The 24829-nt window shown below is 40.7% G+C and overlaps 1 protein-coding gene across 4 annotated transcripts in view; it reads right to left on the reverse strand.

Moving 5' to 3' along the window:
- tec (tec protein tyrosine kinase) overlaps positions 1-24829 on the reverse strand; it is a 143548-nt gene that overhangs the window by 56581 nt on the left and 62138 nt on the right. For all 4 annotated transcript variants that reach the window (XM_059989152.1, XM_059989151.1, XM_059989153.1 and 1 more), the window contains 4 exons: positions 7929-8010; positions 5149-5277; positions 3453-3490; positions 854-1071 (listed from right to left, as the gene is read on the reverse strand). In XM_059989152.1, the coding sequence (XP_059845135.1) occupies positions 854-1071; positions 3453-3490; positions 5149-5277; positions 7929-8010 (467 nt within the window). The remainder of the gene's footprint in view (positions 1-853; positions 1072-3452; positions 3491-5148; positions 5278-7928; positions 8011-24829) is intronic.

Below are 24829 nucleotides of genomic sequence, written 5' to 3' on the forward strand. Positions count from 1 at the left end.
GATTTATATTGTATACATTTCCCTGATATTAAATGTACCTTTGAAACTTTGCACTGTTTGTTGTCTTTTGCACACTGGTTGAACACTCCAAGTTGGTCTTTGTTAGTTTTATTAGTTATTATACCTGCAAGAAAACAACTCAGGGTTGTATATGATGGCATATATGTACGTACATCGATAATAAACTTACTTTGAACTTGGATATGGACATTGTAGAGGCAGAAGGGATCATTTTGGTTCATCATTTAACTAGTGTAGTGCAACATCGCGAGTCAAAGGGCCTCTACTCCTGTGCTGTCCTCTTCTATATCCCACGCTCTCAGAATACAGAGCTCCAATAATCTTCTGTCCAACTATTTGGAATCCTGATGATTTGGCATTGGCTTAGCAAGTCCTGATTTTCATGTTGTCTTTAAGCTAGCCAAGGTCTTGGTTTCTGTGTTCCATTTAAAGTCACTGCAGCCCTGTTTCACACACGTAATTAAACATATCTTTCTCCCATGCTCTTAATAAACTCATTAGGGCCCCATTTCCTGTGCTGTCTTTAAGAAGATCTATTACTCTGACACTGAAGTCCCAAAGATACTCAATAACTGGAGGTTTACTATACTTTGTATTTTAAGTATTGCATGATGGCAATTTTATTAAAAATAATACAGGTGATGAAACCTGAACAAACATCCTTGAATAATTCAAGCAGTATTTTTGAGGGAGAAGCAGAGTAAGTGTATGTATTGCTAAATAATTTTATTATTGCAAAGGAAATGTATAAATTGACTTATATTGCATTCAAGTCACATCCAGCGCTCAAACATATTGGTTTCAAGTTATGAGAATCAGTAGAACCACTTACCCATCCTTATCTTTTGCTCTCCACCAATGCATATCAGACTTTGTTAACAGTACATATTCTTCACCCTTAACCAGACTTAGATCATGGGGCTCTAGTGCTTCAAAGTCATACATCGCAAGAATGAGCTCAGCTTCTTCCTCTTCTTCTGCCACCTCCTCTTCATTATCTTCTGTTAAATAATCTGAAGGTTTACAACCACTTCCTGGGAGATTGTTAAACTGTTGGTGAATACGAGAGTGTGAAAACTTTTCAATAAAAAGTAACTTGCATAAATCAGATGCCATGAAAATCTTGCTAAAGTTAAGCTGCATTTTGTATGCAATTGCAAATTCTCTACATTCTGTTCGCACTTGAATGCAAAAACAAATTTTAACATACACCAAAACACTGCTGGTCTAGAAAACCTTTTCCTTACCAAGATTTTAAAAGCAGAAAAATAATTAGTAGTTTTCATTAAATACATGTATACCATTTGAATTTCAACTGAGTTTTGTGTTCTCTTAAGCAGTTCTCTCAAGTTATAACAAAAGAAACTTTTTTTTAGGCTGTTACTGAGAATGTAATCATCTGAAGATAACAACCAGAGATTCAAAAGGTCAGATTAAGAAATTCCAGCATTTTTGACATATTACTAAGATATCCCTATATTAATGTCAAGATATAATAAGCCATTTTGCAAAAATTGTAGAAACAATAAAGTGGCAAAAAGATAAGAATACAACTCAGAATAAACTAGAAAAGAAAAGGCTACCGTGGAGCACTCACAGAAGGCATCCGAGAGTATATAGATAAGTTAAATCAAGGCAAGCCATCTTGAAATGAATCAATATTGATTCATATATAACAAATATGTATAACAAATGTGAACAATTCTGTCAAAAGCTCTTTCACTGATACCATGTCAGTAGTGCCTTAATATGCCAATATCAAATAGACTGAATGTAATCTGACAATGTAATTCTGAAAATGGACTCTACCTTGCCTAATCAATCAAGCCAATGCTAAATACAGTAAGACTCTGATAATCCCCTATGTGATCTGATCATTGGGCAGCATTCACACCAGGTAATGTCTGCTATGCTCTCTTTTGACTTGCCCGTACTCTGTTTCCTGTACTCCTTTTCAATTCACCGGGTGATTCCCATCCTCCATGTCACTCAGGCCCCAGTTACTCTGCTTCCAGACCCGCAGTTCCAACCCTTTCATTAAGGTAACCAAGATCCTGTTTCTCACCCTCCTTTTGAACCTGTCATGTTCACTGGAAAATTAATTATAATAATGCATTACATGTAAAAATATGTTCTAATATATTAATGGAACAACGTCCAACAGTGTGGAAAATCTGCAAAACTGGAACTACCGATTTCCCAAATATGCCAGATTGTCTAAATTTTCCTGTTATCACTGACTATTGCCTCACCTGAACCAAACTATGGTTGTGTAATGATTTAAAAATTACAGGAAAAATACAATGGAATCCAGTTAATCGAGCCTTTGATTAATCAGCACAGTCATTTACTTGGAACAACTCTTAAAGAATAAAAATTCATCGAAAAAATTACTGGGATGCTCTGCATTTATTTGGGACACTCTGCTGCTTAATTGGGCAGGAGACTTTTGCCGAACAATTTCTAACTAGCATCAGTCACGTGTACTTGTGTGGCCATGAAACACTGCCCCATGCTGACAGCAAGCAGATTTTAAACAGCATCAGTTGCATCTCTTTGTGTTCAAAAAGCTGTGATTTTTGTCTCTGATAGGTGACTCGAAATAAGCATTAAGATCATTCTGAACTGTTTTGCTCACTGCAATTTCACACATTCATGCTTGGAGATGAAAATGAAATAATTTCACTACTTTATCAAGTTGTGAACTACAAAGAATTTGAAGGTATCGACAATCATCTTGAATGTTAATGAAAATATATGAAGGCAATCCGTTATGGAACTGCGTGTCCATGCTGCTTTCGTTCATTTACAGTCAATCAAAAGAACATGGCAGCATACATTGGATGAATTCCTCTGTCAATAACTATTAAGATCTAAAACATAATTTTATAGGACTGCATAAGTATTGGTAGTGTTCTAATTTGTTCAGTATTTCATCTAAATACATAATTTGTCAGTCAGTTTGCCTTTTTATTCCCTTTTAACTATTATCAAGCTAGATGAAAATTCTCATATAATGGAAACTTGCAAACAATTAAAATATTAAATAAAAAAATAAAAGTAGCAAAAACTGAAACATAAATAAGTTTTTGGTAGCAAGCTAAATTCGCTCTTATGAAGAGGATTTGTACTGATCATTTTGAATAGCTGAACAGGCACAATAGGATTACTTTTATCCTTGTTTTTCTATACCACTTTTGTGATGCAATACTATAATATGTAAAATATTAGCTGGCCTGCAAAAGATGCTCAAACCACTTTGTTCAACAACAGCAAAAGATTCAACATGCTAGAATTCCTTTAATTACTATCAGTTACATATAGCTTGGAATACTCTTTTAATATTACATTGCAATAAGGGAACAGTCAAAAATAAGACATGCAAAATATAAATGTAAAATATAGACTTGTATTTCTTTGTAATTTCTTACCATATCATCTGGTGTTGGTGGAAGTGGTTTACGACTAACTAAAATGAAAAGATATTGTTTTCAGAAGTATTAAAGCAGTTTCCACAGTCAACAAAGAACGTACTTATCAATAGTCAGAATAATTCTGTTCATAAATTGATCAAATTGTCTAATGTTGCTGCACCTATTATCAATGAAATTCCCATTCAAATTAACCAATTTAAACATTCATGCAAAGGGTTTATAACCTGATCAAGTTTGGCACACAATTAGAATTTTAAAGAGACTAGAAACATCACAGGAAGAACATTTGATTGATTGCATGGTATTGTGCAATATTTACTTGGGTATGCAATGATCAACACCAACAAATAAATTTATATACAAATGGTAGTGATTAAATTTCAAAAGCATTCAGAAATATCCTTATATTAAAAGTAAAAAGCATACAATAGTAAAGAAATAGAAAATTAATGTAACAAAGTTCCCAAAGAGTCACAATAACAATCTGTCTTGAATCTATCCTGGACCCAATACATTAACACAATCACAAATAAGACACACTAGTGACTTTAGTCATTAGACACTTGAGCCGATTTGTTATGTCTCCAAAGACTCTTGCAATTTTCTACAGAGGTAATGTTGCAGCTATATAGGACCCTGGTCAAACCCCACTTGGAGTACTTAACTCAATTCTGGTGCAGAGGAGATTTACAAAGATGTTGCCTGGATTGGGGAGCATGTCTTATGAGAATAGGTTGAGTGAACTTGGCCCTTTTTCCTTGGAGTGACAGAGGATGAGAGGTGACCTGATAGACGTGTATAAAATGATGAGAGGCATTGATTGTGTGGATAGTCAGAGGCTTTTTCCCAAGGCTGAAATGGCTAGCACACGAGCGCACAGGTTTAAGGTGCTGGGGAGTAGGTACAGAGGAGATGTCAGGGGTAAGATTTTTTTAAAGCAGAGAGTGGTGAGTGCGTGGAATGGACTGCCAGTGACAGTGGTGGAGGTGGATACAATAGGGTCTTTTAACAGACTCCTGGACAGATACATGAAGCTCAGAAAAATAGAGGGCTATGGGTAACCCTGAGTAATTTCTAAGGTAAAAGGATCTGTATTGTGCTGTAGGTTTTTTATGTTTCTATGTACAGCAAAGTGTTCTGACTGGTTGCATTACAGCCTGGTATGGAGACTCCCATGCATAGGATCCCAAAAGGCTGGAAAGGGATGTATATTCAGCCAGCTTTATCTCAAGTACAATCCTTTCTACAAAGACCTGATGAGACAGTGCCTCGTTGAACACCCTCATTAACCAAGACACTCCCTCTTATCATTACTACCATCAGGAAAGAGTTACAGAGGCCTGAAGACCAAACTCAATCATTTAGAAAGAGCTTCTTCTCCTCCTTCATCAGATTTTCTTGTTATTCCTTTCTTTTGCACCCCTTCAATGGACAATTAAATCATTTCAATTTTCCAGCAATATTACAAAAATACATATCAATTTTCCAAGATTGATATTATTGAATGTAACCCCAAAACATAACTCTCGCTCCCTATGCACTTAGACCTATAGTATTAGATGTACACAGATGGTAATAAACATAATTAATACCTGAATAAGAAGATTCAGCATCAACAATGACAGTTTCTCAATTTTAAATATACCAATATTCAAACAGCCTTATTGTCAGACATGAGGAACACAATACTTACTATCACTAAACAGGTTATATTCCTCACAGCCTGGAGCAAGTTTGTCTGCTTGCCTGCAGCACTGCCACGATCCTTCCGTCCAGAACTTTGGGTGATATTTTGGCATTATTAATTCATTATTTCTTATTTCTATTTAAAGAAAATCAAAGTAGGTATAAATTCATGTCAAAGAATGACAGATGTTCAATTGAGCATATCCCTCATTACTGAAAATACAGCAGCTCATAATGTGACCACAATCCACGCTAATTTTCTAACTTTGGTTTAATGCAATAGTTCCTGATATAGACGGATTATGTTCTTGTATGTCAGTTTTTAGCATTTGGAACTGAACCTTGAGGTTTTAAGTTAAACTACAAAGCCATACCAAAATTTAAAACACGCACAAAATGCTGGTGGAACACAGAAGGCCAGGCAGCATTAACAGGAAGAAGCACTGTCGACGTTTCTGGCCGAGACCCTTCGTCAGGACTAACTGAAAGAAAATGTAGTAAGAGATTTGAAAGTAGGAGGGGGAGGGGGAGGGGGAGGGAGAAATCCGAAATGATAGAAGACAGGAGGGGGTGTGGTGAAGTCAGCTTCACCCCACCCCCTCCTGTCTTCTCCTATCATTTCGGATTTCCCCTTCCCCCTCTCAAATCTCTTATTATCTTTTCTTTCAGTTAGTCCTGACGAAGGGTCTCGGCCCGAAACGTTGACAGTGCTTCTTCCTATAGATGCTGCCTGGCCTGTTGCGTTCCACCAGCATTTTGTGTGTGTTGCTGGAATTTCCGGCATCTGCAGATTTCCTCATGTTTGTGCCAAAATTTAACATCATTGCATATCCAATTAAAATGTATTTAATGTATACCTTTTTTTATTGATTTCTTCAAATATACACTACTTTATTAATGTGAAGCACAAGTTCAGGTTTTAGCTAAATCAGCTACTTAGGTTCCATCACAGTATGCAATTTTTAAACTCATCAGGTTTTGTTCTATGAAATTAATAACAGTTCCTAAAGTACAGTTCGTACACAGATTAAGGCAAATCAAAACTAAACATGCTAGAATTTCTTTAGGTTTGTGACATAACGGCAAAAAGATTGGATTTTACAAAGCTCCTGACTTATAAAACTCAAATAAATCTATTCTTAGATTCCAACTGGCCACCTCAGAGCTATTCATTAAGAATCAAAGCAACTGCTGAAACATTGCGATGATATAAATTTTCACTAATGAAAACATTGTAAGGTTATTGCCTGGGGGAAAAATAATGCGACTCATCGTCCACTCTCCATCCTGTGTTTCAACATCAAAATAGAGTGCATTTAACCACTGAGTAACTTGAAGAGCTTTTATTCACCTTTAACCATAAGAGGACTCCACTTAACCATGCAACCTCTGAAAAAGTTTGACAACATTTTCACAAGCCAATTTTTGAAATTAATTCAAAAAATGAAAATGTCTTCCCCAAATCACTCTGTGGTTAACTGTTCTACTTTGATGCTAAAATGCTGGGAAGAGATAGGTTATAGGTTCCTACCCTGGTTTAGGCTAGTTTTGAATTCACATACTGATGCTAGCTATTCTATGGCAATCAAGTGATAAAAGGATTGTAATCAAGATCCAAATTTTTCACCATCAGCTCTTAACAACTAAATATTCTTCTGGAAAGGTCATATGGAACAAGCACCATGCCCTCTCTCCAGTATCACAAGCTGGCCCAAGTCCAATAATACTGAATTTACTAATTCCATAGCTAATCTGCTATTAGAAAATATGAATGAACAGTGTAATATACACTTTTTTCTGTCCCTCAAAATGAATAACTAAGATACAGTTCGCTACTTTTGTCTGATTAGCACACTTTCCAAATAAACATCTGCCATATAGAATCCATTCCTCAGTAAATGGGCTGAATAATTTTACTTTCTGAATTTTGTTCATTACTGTACACTATAAAACTCTTATTAGGATGCGTACAATGACTAAGTTAATCAAAGCCGCTGACAATTTAGAAGAAATAAATAGCAATTTTTCAGTGTGTGCTGTGTCTGTGAGGCTGAGTCGGATGGCATCGTGGAAGTCCATAGTGGGGGTATTCCCTTCTGCTACCTGCTTGGGATGACAAGTCTATCGGGACCCTGAGGACTTGTGGAAACTGTGTGGTGGTTTCTTTCGAACTTACAGTTTTTTAACATCGTTGGACTATTTTTTTTACTGTGCCCATGGTCTGTTTTTATTAATTATGGTATTGTTTACACTGTTGTAACTATATGTTGTAACTATGTGGTTTTGTGTAGGTCTTGTAGCTTTAGTTTTTGTTTTGTTGGGTAGAGTCGGTCTCCTGACTTGGTGTGTCTGGGTAGTCTTGTTTTGTCTGGTGGATTTGGAGCTCCTTTCCGGGGAAAGCACTAAGACAGTAGTGTGATATTAATATGTAGCAGCCTCTCCGGACTCTGGATTTGGGTTTTTGCCAAACGTTATGTGGATTTTCTGGTGTAGTCTGTTTTGTCGTGTGCTTTTGTGACATCATTCTGGAGGAACATTGTTTCATTTTTAAACTGCATTGTAGTTGTGGTTTCTAAATGACAATAAACCGAAATTCAATTCAATTCAATTCAAAAAGCAGCTATACAGTATGCACAATGGGTACCTACAACTGCAGTTATAAATAATTATTAAATTTATTCAGATTAATTTAAGATATTGAAAATGTTTATTGTTTTCCATCAGTTTTATGCTGTTTCACACCACCAAATGAATTATTGGGAAACAATTATTACCAATGAAGATTACCTTCTTTGAGCTTTTTCACCCACATGTTTCTGCTGTCAGCACTTGGAGCAAAAATGTACAGGGTATTACAATCATAAATAATCTAAAACAAAACACAAAATTAATTAATTACCATACAGTATGAACATTTGAACCTTATAAAAGGGAAAGAAGATGATATCTAATCCTCGCTTTAACCCTAACAATGATAAAGGAATTAGTCAACTATGTTTAGTTCTCCAGATATCCTGATGAACAATTACTCACTATTAAACTGTTTAATTTTTGTGTCTTGTGCCACTTTTTTCCTACTTTGTAATAGATGTAAGTAAGTGGTGCTTCAAGACCTCTGATGTGAGTAGATGTATCTGTGACTCTGTTTTCATATCGGTTTATAGGATATCCATAATCATTCTCACCATTTATTAAAAATGTGCAACAGAATAGAAAAAACAGAAAAATTCCAAAACTTTTAAAAAGGGATAATATGGCAGAAAAACAAAACAAGGTGAAGGAGAAAAGATTTTAAGAAAGATGGCCTAATGAAGTCTTCCAGTATGGTCAAGCCTGCATAAATGTGACATGTCAAAGGAACCACATAACTGTAGGGCAAGAACAGTCTTGTGGTTAACACATACAAAAATTGAGCAAGTTTACAATTCAGAGTACTCTCCAATGAGCTTTTAACAGCAAACAGTGAGCTGAAGAAAAAATGAGAGGGTTGACATGTATTTGTGAAGATTAATTTGTAAAATCCTGTGAGTCATGAGATTCTGAAATTTATAATTAAGTAACAACATTGGCTCTCACGAATCAGGATTCAATCACACAAATCTATGGAAATATTATAACTCCAATCATTGCTGGAATGATCCCAATTCAACAGCTCATAAAAATCCTAATAAATCTAACCCTGATTAGTTGAAACAACCATGCATGAAAAAGGTCAATTGTTAAACGGAATAACATAGCCTTCTGGTTAATTTATGGAAATACTGCATATAGAATTAAAAGTAATGTATTCAAATGTGGTAGTGGAAAAGCTGTAAAATTATTTTTATGCATGGAGACATGCAGATCCATGCAGTATATTTCCACACATATAATGCAACTTTAAGATAGATCAGAGAACCATTCAACTGCAATTAGGCAAGTATTAGGCTGGTTCATGTTAAATGATAGACAAAGATGAGGAGTTTCTGATCAATGCACCATAAAACCTCAGCATTATACCCTTACTTTTGTATTTTACTCCTCTCAGAATGAATGCAAATATTGCATTTGCCTTCCTTACCATTGACTCAACCTGCAAGTTGACCTTTAGGGAATCCTGCAAGATGACTCCCAAGTCCCTTTGCACCTCAGATGTCTGAATTTTCCCCTCCATTTAGAAAATAGACTATGCCTGCATTCCAGTCAATACAGTCCCCTCGCGCCCATTCATTCCAGTCAACAGTTCCAATGTTCCCAAGTATTCCAGTCAATACAGTCCCAATATGCCCACACATTCTAGTCAATAGTCACAATACACCTGCATAATCTACTCATTACAGTTCAAATACGCCCGAACATTCCACTCAAATCAGTCCCAATACTCCCGCACATTTCAATCAATTCAGTCACAATGCACCGACATTCGAGTCAATACTGTCCCAATGTTCGCGCACATTCCGGTCAATACTGTCCCAATGTTCCCACACATTCCAGTCAGTACAGTCCCAATGTTCCTGCACATTCCAGTCACTACTGTCCCAATGTTCCCGCACATTCCAGTCAATGCTGTCCCAATGTTCCTGCACATTCCAGTCATTACAGACCCAATGTTCCTGCACATTCCAGTCAAATCAATCCCAATGTTCCTGCACATTCCTCAGTACAGTCCCAATGTTCCTGCACATTCCAGTCAGTACAGTCCCAATGTTCCAGCACATTCCAGTCAAATCAGTCCCAATATTCCTGCACATTCCAGTCACTACAGTCCCAATGTTCCTGCACATTCCAGTCACTACAGTCCCAATGTTCCTGCACATTCCAGACAAATCAGTCCCAATGTTCCTGCACATTCCAGTCACTACAGTCCCAATGTTCCTGCACATTCCAGTCATTACAGACCCAATGTTCCTGCACATTCCAGTCAGTACAGTCCCAATGTTCCAGCACATTCCAGTCAAATCAGTCCCAATATTCCTGCACATTCCAGTCACTACAGTCCCAATATTCCTGCACATTCCAGTCACTACAGTCCCAATGTTCCTGCACATTCCAGACAAATCAGTCCAATGTTCCTGCACATTCCAGTCACTACAGTCCCAATGTTCCTGCACATTCCAGTCATTACAGACCCAATGTTCCTGCACATTCCAGTCAAATCAATCCCAATGTTCCTGCACATTCCTCAGTACAGTCCCAATGTTCCTGCACATTCCAGTCAGTACAGTCCCAATGTTCCTGCACATTCCAGTCAAATCAGTCCCAATATTCCTGCACATTCCAGTCAATAGAGTCCCAATGTTCCTGCACATTCCAGTCAGTACAATCCCAATGTTCCTGCACATTCCAGTCAAATCAATCCCAATATTCCTGCACATTCCAGTCAATAGAGTCCCAATGTTCCTGCACATTCCAGTCAATAGAGTCCCAATGTTCCTGCACATTCCAATCAGTACAGTCCCAATGTTCCTGCACATTCCAGTCAGTACAGTCCCAATGTTCCAGCACATTCCAGTCAATACAGTCCCAATGTTCCTGCACATTCCAGTCAGTACAGTCCCAATGTTCCTGCATATTCCAGTCAAATCAGTCCCAATATTCCTGCACATTCCAGTCAGTACAATCCCAATGTTCCTGCACATTCCAGTCAAATCAGTCCCAATATTCCTGCACATTCCAGTCAGTACAATCCCAATGTTCCTGCACATTCCAGTCAAATCAGTCCCAATATTCCTGCACATTCCAGTCAATAGAGTCCCAATGTTCCTGCACATTCCAGTCAATAGAGTCCCAATGTTCCTGCACATTCCAGTCAAATCAGTCCCAATATTCCTGCACATTCCAGTCAATAGAGTCCCAATGTTCCTGCACATTCCAGTCAATAGAGTCCCAATGTTCCTGCACATTCCAGTCAATAGAGTCCCAATGTTCCTGCACATTCCAGTCAATAGAGTCCCAATGTTCCTGCACATTCCAGTCAAATCAGTCCCAATATTCCTGCACATCCCAGTCAGTACAATCCCAATGTTCCAGCACATTCCAGTCAAATCAGTCCCAATATTCCTGCACATTCCAGTCAATAGAGTCCCAATGTTCCTGCACATTCCAGTCAATAGAGTCCCAATGTTCCTGCACATTCCAGTCAGTACAGTCCCAATGTTCCTGCACATTCCAGTCAATACAGTCCCAATGTTCCTGCACATTCCAGTCAGTACAGTCCCAATGTTCCTGCATATTCCAGTCAATACTGTCCCAATGTTCCTGCACATTCCAGTCAAATCAGTCCCAATGTTCCTGCACATTCCAGTCAAATCAATCACAATGTTCCTGCACATTCCAGTCAATACAGACCCAATGTTCCTGCACATTCCAGTCAAATCAGTCCCAATGTTCCTGCACATTCCAGTCAAATCAATCACAATGTTCCTGCACATTCCAGTCAAATCAATCACAATGTCCCTGCACATTCCAGTCAATACAGACCCAATGTTCCTGCACATTCCAGTCAAATCAGTTCCAATGTTCCTGCACATTCCAGTCAAATCAGTCCCAATGTTCCTGCACATTCAGTCAATACAGTCCCAATGTTCCTGCACATTCCAGTCAATACTGTCCCAATGTTCCTGCACATTCCAGTCAATACAGTCCCAATGTTCCTGCATATTCCAGTCAATACTGTCCCAATGTTCCTGCACATTCCAGTCAATACAGACCCAATGTTCCTGCACATTCCAGTCAAATCAGTCCCAATGTTCCTGCACATTCCAGTCAAATCAGTCCCAATGTTCCTGCACATTCCAGTCAAATCAATCCCAATATTCCTGCATATTCCAGTCAATAATGCACCTGCATAACTTAAATAGCCAAAAAACCTAAACAAAATTTCAAAAACAAGTCAAGCAGCATCTGTGGAAAAGCAGAATTAATGTTTCAGTTTGAAGGCCCATGGTCTTCAAAATGAATCATTAACTGTCTTCTCTCTTCATAAATACATACTAACTTGCTAAGGCTTTCTCGGACATACCCTCTTCTCATTATTATCATTGAGGAGGTACAGTATCTTGAAAGCTTAGCATCAACATTTTAGGAACAGCTTCTTCCCCATCTGATGGTTAATGAACCCATGAACACTGCTCTTCTACACAATTTATTTTTCATATTCTAACTTACAGCAATTTTTTTACGTCTTGCACTGTGATGCCGCTACAAAATAACAAATTTAACAACTTACTTCAGTGATAATAAACCTGATTCTGATTCTGGCCCTTTTTGCATCTGCACAAGGATAACTGAGGTTCATTAACCATTCTAGGAAATGCATGTGTAAAATGCTGGAACATGCTCGTGTGGGTATGGGTTGTAGGAAGGTCGTGATTACAACAGAGAAATTGCAGAGGAAGTTCACCAGGATGTTGCCAAACATGAAGCACTTCCATCTCAAGAGAGATGGGTTAGGCTGAGTCAGCTTTTTTTTGGAGCAGAGGTGGTTGAGGAGGCACTTGTTATAGTTATGCAAAATGATATGGTGCGGAAGGGGGATAGATGTCGGGATAAACTTCCCCATCGCAAAGGTATTTATAAATAGAAAAGCTTACAAAATTTGTGAATACAGCCTAGTCCAGCACAGGTAAATCCCTCTCCACCATGAAACACATCTACATGGAGTGCTGTCGCAGGAAAGCAGCATCCATCATCAAGGATCACCACCACCCCCTCATCCAGGCCATGCTATCTTCTCTCTACTGCATCAGGAAGAAGGTGCAGGAGCCTCACAATGCACACCACCAGGTTCAGGAGCAGTTATCACTCCTCAACAATCACGCTCTTGAACCAGAGGGGATAATTTCGCTCAACTTGATTCACCCTGAAGGGTAACGTCATTGAGAGTAATGTATATTATTTAGAACAACCAACATTGAGTTGGAGTTGGCTTTAAGAGGCTGGTCTGACATGATGTTGTTATAATGAAAGAGGGGTTTAGCACACTTTTGTTATGTAAGTTTGAGAATTCAATGAAATGTGTTACAGGTTTCATTCAACATAAACGACCTCACTTCATTTTATTTGTGGAAACCTACAGCCCCATCACCGAGCTGCTCCCAAAACCTATGGACTCACTTTCTTCTTCTCATGTTCTCGATACTTATTTCTTATTTATTTATTATTATTTCTTCCTTTTTTTCCCTTTTGTATTTGCATAGTTTGTTGTCTTTTGCACATTGATTGTCTGTCCATCCTAACTGTTTCTTTCATTGATTCTATTGTGTTTCTTGTATTTACTGTGAATGCTCCTAATGCCCTTCCCTTGGACAACATTGGTGGCACGGAGAAGGGAGACTTGCACCTTGGGCATCTGCTGGTCTTCCATTAAAATAAACCCTGCCCAGGCTTGCGCCCTGGAATCTTTCCAAGGTGCAAATCCATGGTCTATCGAGACTAACAGAGGCCTACACACTTTGAATGCTCACAAGAAAATGAATCTCAGGGTTGTGTATGGTGGCATATATGTACCTTGATAATAAATTTGCTTTGAACCTTAGAGTACAAGGTTTAGCACAAGGAGTAAGTGGTGTAGAGGTAATTAGTGGAAGAACTTTATCACACAGTGGTTCTAACTCACTGCCTGAGTGGGTGCTGAAGGCATGTACTCTCACAACACTTCAATGTTATTTAGACAACACTTAAATCACCAACACGTAGAAGGGTATGGATCAAGTGTTGCTAAATGGAGGTAGTATAGACAGGTCCTTGAAAGTTGACATGGACTTGGGTTTCTATGCTTATGACTCAAGATTCAAGTTTATCAAATATACCTGTACATCAAAATATACAGTGAAAAGTGTCATTTGTGTTAACAACCAACAAACCTAAGGACATGCACACCTAAGGCAGCCCACAAGTGTCACCACATATTCTGCCTAACATCAGTGCCTGGTAGAAAAACATAGAATACAACATGCAACAAAACAAGAATAGCAAAACAAGCCCTATTCTTCCCTCCCACCCATGCACATATGCATTCCTCTAACACCAAGACAGTCTGTATTCTTTGACCTCCAGTGGACTTGGATTTGTATATAGGCATGCCGACATTAGGCCTTCCACTGCCCCAGTGGACTCACAGAGATTCGCAAACCCAGGGCTCCCAATGCCAATAAATCCTACCTCAGACAGCTGAAACCCACCCCCTTTTCCATAAGCTTGCCTCCCTTGGCCCTCTGTTCTCCTCTGCCATTGGCTGACTCCAGTCTCTACAAGGTAAAATTAACTTTATAAGAAACATGACTCACTTTATGACCCTAAGTTACAGTTTACATCATAGACATATCAGAGAGTAATCTTGAATGTTTCTGGAAACTTTACACCAATTCCACTTAATGACGTGAACAGTGCAAGTACTCTTTCAAGAAAGTGAAGCAAGAAATCAGGAGTAGCTGCCTTTTACTTCTCTCTTTTTAATTTGTCATTGGATATGGACATCAACTGGAAAATTGTCCATCCCAATGTGATCCATGTAGGGTTCTATACTGGATAAAAATCGAAATAAAATTTCATATCACTTAATAAGCAACCAGATCAAAGTAATTGAATAAATTCTTCACATTAAAAACTGACATCTACCATAGGTTGTTTTATACAATGAACGACAGGATATATTTTATAGGAAGTTTAAAATAAACAAGCATGCTTCAGTAAGTTGTGGAGCTACCACTTCCTCCCAAAGAAAAAGTATAGGTAACTACTCAATTTAGTCCTATGCAGAGCTTACAAAGGGGACAAAAGATGTAAACCACAAATGTTCAATTTGGAAAGATGATCTTTTACAGCGTGTCAACCATTTATTTTTATAAAATCTCAAGTCAAGTTGATGAGATACATGTACAATGAAGAGCTTGCTTGTCACAGGCACATGCATTCAGTCAACACACAAGACATAAACCATCCATAGATTATAGAAGAGAGAAAGATACTGTGCAAAACAAGACTTCAGTGCAAAAAAAAACCAAATTGGGGATGTCCATAGTAGGTGTTCCCCAGTGAGGTTTGCTGAGGTAAAGATGGCATCATACCGGTCAGTTTAACATCATAATGATTGTAGGAAAGTCTCTGTTCCTGAACCTAAAGGTTTCAGACCTCAGGCTTCTGTACTTCCTGCCTGATGTTAGCAGCAAGAAAAGTGAATGACTAAAATGATGGGGATCCTTGATGGTAGATACTGCCTTCTTGAAGCAGTGGCCTCCTGTCGATATCAATGGTGGGGAAGGCTGTACCTGTGATAGATTCTCTACAGCATTTTATATTCCTGTGCCTTGGAATTGTAACCAGTCAGAATACTTTTTCCAGTGCATCAGTGGAAGTTTGTATTTGATAACATGTGAAACGTCCTTCAGCTTCTAAGAAAGTGGAGGCACTGGTGTGCCTTTGTAATTATATCTATGTGCTAGGGCCAGGTCAGATCATCTGAGATGTCAGCACCCAGGAATTTGAAATTGTATACTCTCATCACCTCTGGCTAACCAATAAGAATTGGTCTGTGGTCTCCCAACTTCCCCTTTGTGATGTCAATGATTAGCTCCTTGGTTTTGATGACATTAAACACTAGTTGTTATTGTCGCATCACTCAACTGGATGCTCTACCTCACTCCTGCGCTCTAATTCATCACTTCCCATGATTCAGCCAAAACACTGTGTCACTGTTGAATTTATAGATGGTATTGGAACTGTACTTGACCACACAGTCATGGGAGTAAAGGAAGTACAACAGGAGGCTAGGCACACATCCTTGAGGTGTACCTTCATTGATGGTCAGCAAGGAGAAGTTGTTACTAATCCATAATGAGTGGGATCTGCTGATGAGGGTATCAATGTCATGGTCCCAAATGAACAGTGGCAGACATCTGAGTTTTGGCACTCAAATTCCCTGGAATATGGTTATCTGCCACTGTCCCTTTAAGACTCAGACTTCCAATTATTGTCTGTCACATTCGTTAATGGGAAGTCTGTACTTAAAGGCCTCATGCAGAGCACTTGCAGTTCAATCATAGGAGTTCCATTTCTAGTACTACTCTTGGTGATTTCATGGTTGGATTTCATTTGTGTTGTCTTGTTTATTTTGAGTCTGAGTCTTGAGTTAATTCTAGACCTTACTCGGCACTTTGGTTCACCATCATCTACAGCTCTCTGGTTACAGTATGACAGAGTCAACATGAGCCCAGCAGAGTATGAATGTCTGTGAGCCACATTGGCTTACCATGGAGAAACTATGTGACAACATGCTTCAGAAGATCCTCACCACTCTCCAGAAACACTCTGACTCCAGTAGGCAGGATCTGAGTTCAGCTGCAGTTGCTGCCAGTCTGGCCATGTTCAAGCTGGAGACTCTGTCAATACTTGTGAGGCATCGCCACACCTATTGGTTCCTGAGCGGTACAACAGTAACTCCGAGGCATGCGGAGGATTCCTGGAATAATGATCCTTGGCCTTTGAGTTACAGCCATCTAAGTTCCCACTGGAATGCAGGAAGGTAGCCGATATAAAATTGTACAAGGCATTGGTCAGTCCAAATTTGGAGTATTGTGTACAGTTCTGGTCACTGAATTATAGGAAAGATGTCAACAAAATAGAGAGAGTACAGAGAAGATTTACTAGAATATTAGCTGGGTTTCAGCACCCAAGTTACAGAGAAAGGTTGAACAAGTTAGGTCTTTATTCTTTGGAGCGTAGCAGGTTGAGGGGGGGACTTGATAGACATACTTAAAATTATGAGGAGGATAGATACAGTTGACGTGGATAGGCTTTTTCCATTGAGAGTTGGGGAGATTCAAACAAGAGGACATGAGTTGAGAGTTAGGGGGCAAAAGTTTATGGGTAACACAAGGGAGAATTTCTTTACTCAGAGAGTGGTAGCTGTGTGGAACGAGCTTCCAGTAGAAGTGGTAGAGGAAGGTTCGATATTGTCATTTAAAGTAAAATTGGATCAATATATGGACAGGAAAGGAATGGAGGGTTAGGGGCTGAGTGCAGGTAGGTGGGACTATGTGAGAGTAAGTGTTCGGCACGGACTAGAAGGGCCGAGATGGCCTGCTTCCGTGCTGTAATTGTTAAATGGTTATATCATCTCACTCCTTACTGGAAGAGCCCTTGCCTGGGCCACTGCACTCTGGGAGAAGGACTCACCGATCTGTGCCAGTGCAGACCTCTATTCAGAGACTTTGAGGAAGGTGTTGTATCACCCCAGAGGACAGAGGTCGGTGATAAAGCTCTTCAACTTGTGCCAGGGGAATTGGTCTGTGGCCAACTATTCCACAGAATTTTGTACCTTGCAATTGGAATATGGAAGTACTGACCACTCTGTACCATAAGGGGTTGAGTGACTAGCTAAAAGATGCCCTTGCAGCCTTAGAACCAGCGGAGGATCTAAAAAGTTTTATGCACTGGGCAATTTCACTTGATAACCGATTACCAGAAGGGAGAGGAGAGAGATGAAAGTGAATATTCCAAAGAGCCTCTCCTCCTGAGGGAGTACATTCGGATTGGAGGGTTGTGACTAGTGGTGTCCCACAAGGATCTGTTCTGGGACCTCTACTTTTTGTGATTTTTATTAATGACCTGGATGTGGGGGTAGAAGGGTGGGTTGGCAAGTTTGCAGATGACACGAAGGTTGGTGGTGTTGTGGATAGTGCAGAGGATTGTCGAAGATTGCAGATAGGATGCAGAAGTGGGCTGAGAAGTGGCAGATGGAGTTCAACCCAGAGAAGTGTGAGGTGGTACACTTTGGTAGGACAAACTCCAAGGCAGAGTACAAAGTAAATAGTAGGATACTTGGTAGTGTGGAGGAGCAGAAGGATCTGGGGGTACATATCCACAGATCCCTGCAAGTTGCCTCACAGGTAGATAGATAGAGTAGTTAAGAAAGCTTATGGGGTGTTAGCTTTCATAAGTTGAGGGATAGAGTTTAAGAGTCGCGAGGTAATGATGTAGCTCTATAAAACCCCGGTTAGGCCACACTTGGAGTACTGCATCCAGTTCTGGTTGCCTCACTATAGGAAGGATGTGGAAGCATTGGAAAGGGTACAGAGGAGATTTCCCCGGACGCTGCCTGGTTTAGAGAGTATGGATTATGATCAGAGATTAAGGGAGCTAGGGCTTTTTGGAGAGGAGGAGGATGAGAGGAGACATGATAGAGGTATACAAGATATTAAGAGGAACAGACAGAGTGGACAGCCAGCGCCTCTTCTCCAGGGCACCGCTGCTCAATACAAGAGGACATGGCCTTAAGATAAGGGATGGGAAGTTTAAGGGGTACATTAGAGGAAGGATTTTTACTCAGAGTGGTTGATGCGTGGAATGCACTGCCTGAGTCTGTGGTGGAGGCAGATAAACTAGTGAAATTTAAGATACTACTAGACAGGTATATGGAGGAATTTAAGGCGGGGAGGTTATATGGGAGGCAGGGTTTGGCACAACATTGTGGGCCGAAGGGCCTGTACTGTGCTGTACTATTCGATGTTCTGACTGTCTTCTATCCTCTCCTGTTCCCCAGGCTAGAACTTCTCTTTGACCACTACCGATTCTAGCCTCTGAGGAGTCTTTGTAAACAGGCCAGACAAGGCTCTCTCGTGCCAAAGGAGAGAAGGAGGGAGAGGTGTTGCATTTACTGTGGAGAGGCTGGACGTTACGGGACTTCCTGTCCCAAGCTGTCAGGAAACTCCCTGGACCATCCAGCAAGTGGAAGGCTGTGGCAGTTCCTATCCTCACTCCCAGTTCAGCTCCCTCTGGAGTGCTATTCTCCATGTTGCTTTCAAGGGGAAATTAGAAACATTCCTTAGATGCTTTTATTGACTCTGGTGCAGCAAGAAATTCTTTGGACCTCGGAACTCAAACTAATCCCTATTTTGTGTCTCAACCAATGGCTCATTGCAATGGCCCTGGATGGGAGACTTTTTTTGTCAGGGCAGATCAACCACCAAACATCACTGCTCAAGCTCAAGACTGGCTAGTATGTGGAATCAATCAGCTCCAGTTCATTCGCTCCCCAGAAATACCACTCATTCTGGGTCGTCCCTGGCTGTCATCCCACAACACAAAAGTCAACTGGACTGTTGCCGTCCTTCTAGATAGGTCAAATCAGTGCAAAAAGGAACTCCTCCAAAAGGGACCTGAGACTACCTCCTGAATTACCTGTTGAATCTCTAACCCCAGTGCACCTGATTTGTCTAGAATACCTTCAGAATATTCAAAGCTCCTGGAGGTCTTCAACAAAAAAAAAAGGCCATCACCCTACCACCTTACCAGGACTATGACCGCATCATTGATCTGCTACCAGGTATTTGTCCTGCTCAGGGATGGCTCTATTCTCCATCAGCCCTCGAGAGAAAAGCTATGGAGTACTACATCCAGGAAGCTCTGGTGTCTGATTTTATTCAACCGTCCACATCTCCCGGTGGGGCCAGACTTTTCTTCATCACCAAGATGGATGGTGGACCAAGGCCCTGCATAAACTGTAGGGGACTAAATAAGATTACTGTTAAAAACTGGTCCCCTCTCCCTCTCATGTACATGGCCTTTGAGATTCCCCAGGGAGCTACAATATTTTCTAGATTGGACCTCCATAATGCCTACAATCTTATCCACACTTATGAGGGAGATGAATGGAAAACAGCTTTCAATTCACCTACGGGCCACTACATATACCCGATCATGCCTTTTGGGTTGATCCAATGGTATTTCAAGCCTTCATCAATGATGTGCTCCAGAGATGCTATACCACTTTGTCTACCTAGATACACTAATTTTCTCCTAGTCCACTGAAGAACACGTCCAGCATGTCTGGCAGGTTCTACAACATTTCTCAAGATTAAACTATTTGTCAAGCTTGAAAAACAAGTTCCATGTATCCACAGACAACTCGCTTGGGCTTGTTATATCTAAAGTCAACCCATAAATGGACTCCAATAAGAACCAGGGCATGCATAAATGGTCTCAACCCAACTCAGTGAAGCACCTAATAGGGAAGAGAACCCTTCAGCCATAATTCCCAGCTCTAGAGAGGTGGTGTCTATCTGCTGGAACATAGATTTGATAGTGTGCTGAGCCCAAGAGCAACATGGGGCAGAACCAGGTTACGGTCCCCTGGATACATCTTTGTTCCTGAACCTGTTCGTTTGAAGGTGCTCAACTGGGGATGCACTCCAAACTGGTTGGACATCCAGGTGGCTCGCACTCTAGAGTTCACCAAGAGACATTGCTGGTGGCAAGGCATGACTAAAGTCATCCGGGAATACGTCTTCGCATAAAGAACCTAGAGCACAGACTCAAGGTCTGCTTCAGCCTCTTCCCATTCCTACATGCCCTTGGTCCCACATTCCTATGGTCATAGGCTTGCACCTTCCCAAACTACCATTGGCTTCAAAGACCGCCAAGCTCATGTTATTGCATATCTTCAAGATTCATGTTTTCCCTCAGGATATCGTTTCCGATTGCTACCCCTAGATTGACTGTAGGTTTTGGAAGGCATTTCTGAGCACACTGGGGCCTCTGCAAGTCTGTTGTCTGGGTTCCATCTATAGACTGATGGGTAAATGGTGTGGGTCAACCAGGACCTAGAGAGAACACTCAGACATTTAGCCTCAGAGCTTTACCACCTGGAGTGACAAACCTCCGCATTTGTCTATCAGGATGTCCCCTTTTGAGTGCGAAATTGGGTTCTGTCCTCCGTAGTTCCATCAGCGGACCAACCGGTCCACAATTATTGACAGAAATGAGTTAAGGCAAGAGAGATGTTGTTAGGCAATACATGGCAACAAAGCCAAGCCAACTGCCAGAGAACAAAGGAACCAGAACTTATTTCTGGTCAGTGGGTCTGGCTCTCAACTAGAGATCTCCCCATACAAGTTGAATCCAGAAAATTGGCGCCTTGTTACATCGATCAGTTCAAAATTCTTTGACACATCAATCCAGTTACCTATCATCTCCATCTCCTGAACACCCCACATTCCACAAACCCTGACTCAAGCCCTTGAGTGCCAGCCCCTTGGCTCCGGTTCCCAAACCACCTCACCCTCCCAGAATTGTTGAGGGGATAACACGCCTACACGGTGCAGCAACTTTTGGACAACCGCATTATTCAAGGTAAAAGGCAGTGCCTTGTGGATTGGGAGGGAGATGGCCCAGAAAAAATAACTTGGATTCCTTCACAGGACATCTTAGACCCTACATTGATAGAGGGTTTTGACCAGCACCAGTCTTGACTGAACAGCAGCAGAGATCCAAGTTTTGGTGCTTTAACTCCCTGGAGTATTGGCAGTCTATTGCCTGCCACATTTCTTCATGGAAAATTTTTACTTAAAGACCTCTTGCTGAACACTCAGTGGTCAATTGTAAGAGTCCCATTTCTAGTACTACTGATGTTGATTTTGCCTTTTGATTTCATTTGTGTCACCTTGTTTATTTCAAAACTGAGTTAATTCTAGACCTTACTCTGCACTCGGGTTCACCACTATCCATGACTCTCTAGTTACAATCAGGGATCCCATTACAAAGGGAAGTACAGAAGCCAAGGAATAGAGATTGGTAATAAGTTTGCATGACTGTGTTGAATGCCAAGCTGTAGTTGATGAACAGCAAACTCAGTTATGCATTACTTTTGACAAGATGATCTAGGACATGGAGAGCCAGAAAAATGGACCTGTTGTGGAAATAGGCAAATTGAAGGGAATCCAAATAGTTTCTGATATTGGAGTTGATTTGTTTCGTAACCAACCTCTCAAAACGCTTTAGTTCAGTGGACATAAGTGCTACGAGACGGTTGACACTGAGGCACTTCACTGCTCTTCTCGAGCAATGGTACCACAGATTTTCTTTTGGACCAGGTAGAAACCCAAGGCCCACAGAAGGAAGTGGTTGAAGCTGTCCTTTAATACACAAGCCAGTTGGTTTGTACAGTCTTCAGCACTTAGCCACATATGCAACCTGGTTCCTTTCACTGGACTCACTCTGTACTGATTTTGGGTTCAGAGACCGAAAGTCAGGGTTGTCAGCTGTGGAGGCTCCAGCAGAAGTGTCAATATTCTCCATTTCAAAGCATATACAGTGCCTATATTTTTTAAAAAGTATTCTTCCTCTCCCCCCATAAGTTTTCCCTTTTTATTGTTCTACAACATTGAATCACAGTTGATTTAATTTGGCTTTTTTGACACTGATCAACAGAAAAATACACCTGTATCTCAAAAGTCCAACTGCTGTTCAGTCAGCGTCCTGGCAAAAACCACACTATGAAAACAAAAGAACACTCCAAGCAACTCCACAAAAATGTTACTGAAAAGCATAAATCAGGAGATGGATACAAGAAATATCCAAGCCATTGAATATCCCCTGGAGTATAGTCAATCAAGAAATGGAAAGGATAAAGCACAGCTGTAAATCTGTCTGGAGCAGGGCTTCCTCAATAACTTGACTGTGCAAGAAGGGGACCAGCAGTGGGGGGGGGGGGGCACCAAGAGACCTATGACAACTCTGGAGGAGTTACAAGCTTCAGTGGCTGAGATGGAGAGACTATGCATACAACAACGTGCTGGAGGAACTCAGCAGGTCAGGCAGCATCCATTGAAACAAGCAGTCAACGTTTCGGGCCAAGATGCTGCCTAACCTGCTGAGTTCCTCCAACGTGTTGTACGTGTTGATTTGACCACAGCATCTGCAGTGTACTTTGTGCATACAACAACTGTTGCCCAAATGCTTCATCAGTCGCAGCTTTATGAGAGTGGCAAAGAGAACGCCATGGTTGAAAGAAACTCACATGAAATCTCAGCTAAAGTTTGCCAGAAGACATATGGGAGACTCAAGTCAGCTGGAAGAAGGTTGCATGGTCTGATGAAACCAAAATTGAGCTCTTTTTGGCCATCAGACTAAACACCATGTTTGCCTTAAGCCAAACACTGCACATCATCAAAAACACACCACTACTGTGAAACATGGTGGTGGCTTCATCATGCTGTGGGGATGCTTCACAGCAGCAGGCCCTGGAAGGCTTGTGAAGGTAGAGGGTAAAATGAATGCAGCAAAATACAGGGAAATCCTGATGGAAAGCCTGATGCAGTCTGCAAGAGAACTACGATTTGGGAGAAGACTTGTTTTCCAGCAAAACAATGACCCCAAGCATAAAGACAAAGCTACACAGGAAAATCTTAAAAACAATAAAGTTAATGTCCTGGAGTGGCCAAGTCAGAGTCCAGACCTCAATCTAATTGAGAATTTGTGGCAGGACTTGAAGAGGACTGTTCATTCACAATCCCCATGCTACATGACAGAGCTTAAGCAGTTTTGTAAAGAAGAATGTGGAAAAATGCAGTGTCCAGATGTGCAAAGCTGGTAAGAGACCTATCCAGACAAACTCAAGGCTGTAATTCCTGCCAAAGATGCATCTACTAAATACTGACTTGAAGGGGTTGCATACTTATGCAATCAATTATTTTGTGTTTTACATTGTGTTTTGTGTTTTAATTAATTTAGATCACTTTGTCAAGATCTGTTTTCACTTTGACACAAAGGACTTTTTCTGTTGATCAGTGTCAAAAATAGCCAAATTAAATCCACTGTGATTCAGTTATAAAACAATAAGATATGAAAACTTTCGGGGTGGGGGGGGTGAATACTTTTTAAATAGGCACTGTATGTGGCATTGAGCTCATCCAGAATGATGCATTATTGTTTCATCTTGCAAGAGATTAAGGTATATAAACCCTGCCATAGTTGTTGAGCATCTACTTAGGATTCTAGTTTCGTCCAAAATTGTCTTTTCATGCTTATGATGGCTGTCCAGAGGTCATATCTGGACTTCTTGCATGACTCTGGATTACCAAGTCCTCAACACCACACATCTGACCTTCTGCAGATTATGAATCTCCTGGTTCAGCCAGGGCTTCTGGTTGGGGAAGACTCCAATTTTTTTTTGTGTGGGTACACACTTGCAGTTCTGGTGATATCTGTGGCATATTCATTCCTGTTCAATGATGGCACAGTCTGCTGATACAAAGCAGACTTCCATTTGCTCCACTGCCTCTCTTGACCAATTCCTGATGGTCCTCTTGGCTGGTGCCATGTACCTCAGTTTCAGCCTGTATACAGGAAGGAGCACAGGTCAAATTAATGAAAGTGCAGCCAAGGGATGAAGCGGTAGACATTCCTGATGGAGGTATTGCAATGATTGACAGTTCTTGGTCCATTGGTTTTGAACATGGCATGTCGATGGCAGTTTGGAAGAGAGCTCTTCAAGCTTTCCCAAGTCCCCAGCAATGATGAGAAAGGCATTGGAGGTCCTCTATTTCATGCTTGTTGATCACAGCTCTCAATTCCCCAAGTGCTAGCTTGACAGCTAACCATGGCAAGATATAGACTGCAGTAAGGATCACAGCAGAGGTAGAACTGTTGGCACTTAACTACCAGACACTGCAAGTCAGGGGAACAGAAGTGGGACAAGACCATCATGTCTAAGTATCAAATTGAATTTATTATGAAACAGATGCTGCCTCCTCCTCCTTGTCCTGATACCACCTTCCAGTCCATGTGGTGGATGGAGAAACCCTTATGATAAAGCACTTTGTCTGGAGAGCTGGGGGTAAGCTATTTTTCTGAAATAAAGTACGCAGCAGTTCCGCATATCACTGGTACAGCAGTCTTGCCCATAGGTCTGGATAGTTGTCAAAAAAAGAGAT

The sequence above is a fragment of the Hypanus sabinus genome, chromosome 14 (assembly GCF_030144855.1).
Source record: "Hypanus sabinus isolate sHypSab1 chromosome 14, sHypSab1.hap1, whole genome shotgun sequence".
Taxonomy (NCBI): Eukaryota; Metazoa; Chordata; class Chondrichthyes; order Myliobatiformes; family Dasyatidae; genus Hypanus; species Hypanus sabinus.